At 42.4% G+C, this 2,960-nt stretch overlaps 1 protein-coding gene across 1 annotated transcript; it reads left to right on the plus strand.

The window, feature by feature from the left end:
- On the plus strand, positions 1-1,660 carry OTUD1 (OTU deubiquitinase 1; the record flags this gene model as incomplete). The annotated part of the gene is given in 1 exon segment (XM_006139768.3): positions 1-1,660. A coding segment is annotated over 1 exon segment (911 nt), but the record flags the coding sequence as incomplete, so codon positions are not given.
- Positions 1,661-2,960: the final 1,300 nt, after the last annotated feature.

A 2,960-nucleotide genomic window follows, 5' to 3' on the forward strand; every position in this document is an offset into this window, starting at 1 on the left:
CTGCCGGCCTGGACACGGCCCGGGAAGGGCCCGACAGAAACTTCCGTTTGAGCGAGCACCGCCAGGCCCTGGCCGCCTCCAAGCACCGAGGCCCCGCGCCGCCCCCGGGGAGCCCGGAGCCCAGCCCCGGTCCGTGGGGCGAGGAGCACTTGGCGGAGAGGAGCCCCCGGAGCTGGGAGAGGGGCGGCGACCGCAACGACCCTCCTGGCGCGGACACTGCGCGGCGGCCTGACCCGGGGGCGGAGGCGCCCCCAGCGCGGAGCAGCGAGCCAGCTCAGAGCTGCGCAGCCGAGACCGTGGTGGTCTCCAGGCCGGATCCCAGAGACGAGAAGCTAGCTCTGTACCTGGCGGAGGTGGAGAAGCAGGACAAGTACTTGCGACAGAGGAACAAGTACCGGTTCCACATCATTCCCGACGGCAATTGCCTCTACCGAGCTGTCAGCAAGACCGTGTACGGGGACCAGAGCCTGCACCGGGAGCTGAGGGAGCAGACGGTGCACTACATCGCGGATCATCTCGACCACTTCAGCCCGCTGATTGAGGGCGACGTGGGGGAGTTTATCATTGCTGCTGCCCAAGACGGGGCGTGGGCCGGGTACCCAGAATTACTGGCCATGGGGCAGATGCTGAATGTGAATATACACTTAACTACTGGAGGGAGGTTGGAGAGTCCCACGGTGTCTACCATGATTCATTATTTGGGCCCAGAGGATTCCTTAAGGCCTAGTATTTGGCTGAGTTGGCTCAGCAATGGACACTATGATGCGGTATTTGATCACTCCTATCCCAACCCAGAGTATGACAACTGGTGCAAACAAACTCAAGTGCAAAGAAAACGCGATGAAGAACTTGCCAAATCCATGGCCATATCCCTATCCAAAATGTATATTGAACAAAATGCATGCTCTTGAAATGTCTGGAAACCATACACCCTGGGAAATTGCGTACAAAAATCATGTTTGGAGAATCAAACTCTCATCAGGGTAATAGCACTTTTAAACTTCCTAGTATATTTACTGTAGGTGTAATGCCTTAATCATTTTTTTGAATGTTTCTCTCAGAGCTGAAGGTTGCTGGGCACCTAAATGATGTTTCATGATAGCTTTGGGTGATCCTACTGCTATTTATAATTTGCTGTAAAAAAATGAGCACTACTTAATTTGCAAGCTGATTTCTCAGTGTAAATTTGTTCATTCCTGGTAGTCTATTTTCTATAAAAATGTATTTTTGCACAACATTTTAAAAAATTGGTGTACCTTCATCAATGGTGTGTTCCATTTTGACAACTTTCAGGCATAAATCCAGAGAAGTGCTTTATATGAAGTTTATTATTTTGAACAGAGTTTGCTATTTAGTAGCTGTGTTGTTGAAATTTGAATTTCATAATTCTTAGATAATTATTTCAAGTAGATATTAATGGATTTGTGTTATTAGATGATTGGCCCATTCCATTTTGATGAAACACATTTGTTTTGGAAATTGTTATTTTTTATAGAAATAGTCACTCTCTTAAAGAGAAATGTTAAGGGAAAGTAGTGGACTATTTTTTTTTTTCCTTTCTTTTCTTTTTTTAAAGGAGATAGTACCAGGTCTTACTTGAATGAAAGTGATATTTGCTGATGGCAGTGATTGTACTGAACTCTCGTTGATGTATAAGTAGATTGTCTGGTGCTCTCAATTTTTATTTAAATTTGTCATTTTGTTTTAAAAGAATTTTAACATGATATTAAACTTGTGGCAAGGTAAGCCTCTTGCTTTGTATAGCTTCTTGGATTCGACTAAGATTTAAAAAACAATAGCATACATGCCTGGAACAAACCTTGGCAGTTATTTTTTAGCAGGAGAAAACTGTCTTATTTTCTGTTCCTTTTCAATTCTTTCAGATAGAATCGTCCTGTGTTATATAAAAATGTTTGTAAACAGCTTGTATGGTTTGCTGGGTCAAACAATGTTTTCAATCTAGAATCTATCTCATTGTCACTTTAACTACTTTTAGCCAATATTTATTAAGTAATGCAGTTTGTACTTTTTTATTTTGTAACATTTTGTGATTTTTTTGTACAATACTGTATTTGTACAGTAGAGCAATTCTCTGATAGAATGAATGAATAAAATGCATAATTTTACTTTTACAACGTCTTTTGGGATAGAGTGGTTTTTCCATTTGTCTGTAGGGACCTTTCTTCCATGCATACAGTTTTTTTCATATGTAAAGATGCCACAGAATTATAAGAGAGGTTTCTTAAATTTTCACATGAACAGGATAGGCTAATCATTAGTAAGTCAAAGGATATGTCTTGGTGAAATATAATTTAAAGGTAGAGTAACTCAAGAAATTGCTCTCATTATTTCTAATTATAATTCCTGTAGAAAATTACAGCTGTACCTATTGGCTAATGAATAGGGAAGTCCCAAGTTTAGTGTTAACCAGTACAGTGTCTAATTAAATGCCATACCTTTGTGTTCCACTCCTTCGCAGCATAGGTTTAAGTCTTAAAAAGTAACCAAAGCAATACTCTTAATTCTTGTCTAGTCTGGGCTTCTAAAACTAGGGGAATCTTTCCTAAGATGTCCCAAATTTAGCTGAAAACTGAATGCTTTGGTTCGTGCCCCTTCCAAAGTCATGTGTTGAAATTTATTCTCTGTTGTGATATTAAGAGGTGGGCTTTGGGTCTGGAGCAGATGTGGAGAGTAATGTGGCTGCATTTCACATGGCGGACTCAGCAGTTCAAATCCTGAATCTGGCAGCTTGAAAGTCATGCCAGGTGCATGTGTGCCCGTGCACAAAATCCTGACAAAATAGAGAAGGGTTGTGGCGTGGTTATTACCCCCTTTGGGGTGACTTTTCACTTTCCTCTCTGGGAAGTGGAAGTGCCCTATAGCAAAAACTCAAAGAGGCGGGACTTTTGGGAAGTGATGAGCTTTATGCTAGGGATAGAGGCTAGCTTAGGCGCTTTCTT

Source organism: Tupaia chinensis, unplaced genomic scaffold (genome assembly GCF_000334495.1).
Source record: "Tupaia chinensis unplaced genomic scaffold, TupChi_1.0 Scaffold000001_1, whole genome shotgun sequence".
Lineage (NCBI taxonomy): Eukaryota > Metazoa > Chordata > Mammalia > Scandentia > Tupaiidae > Tupaia > Tupaia belangeri.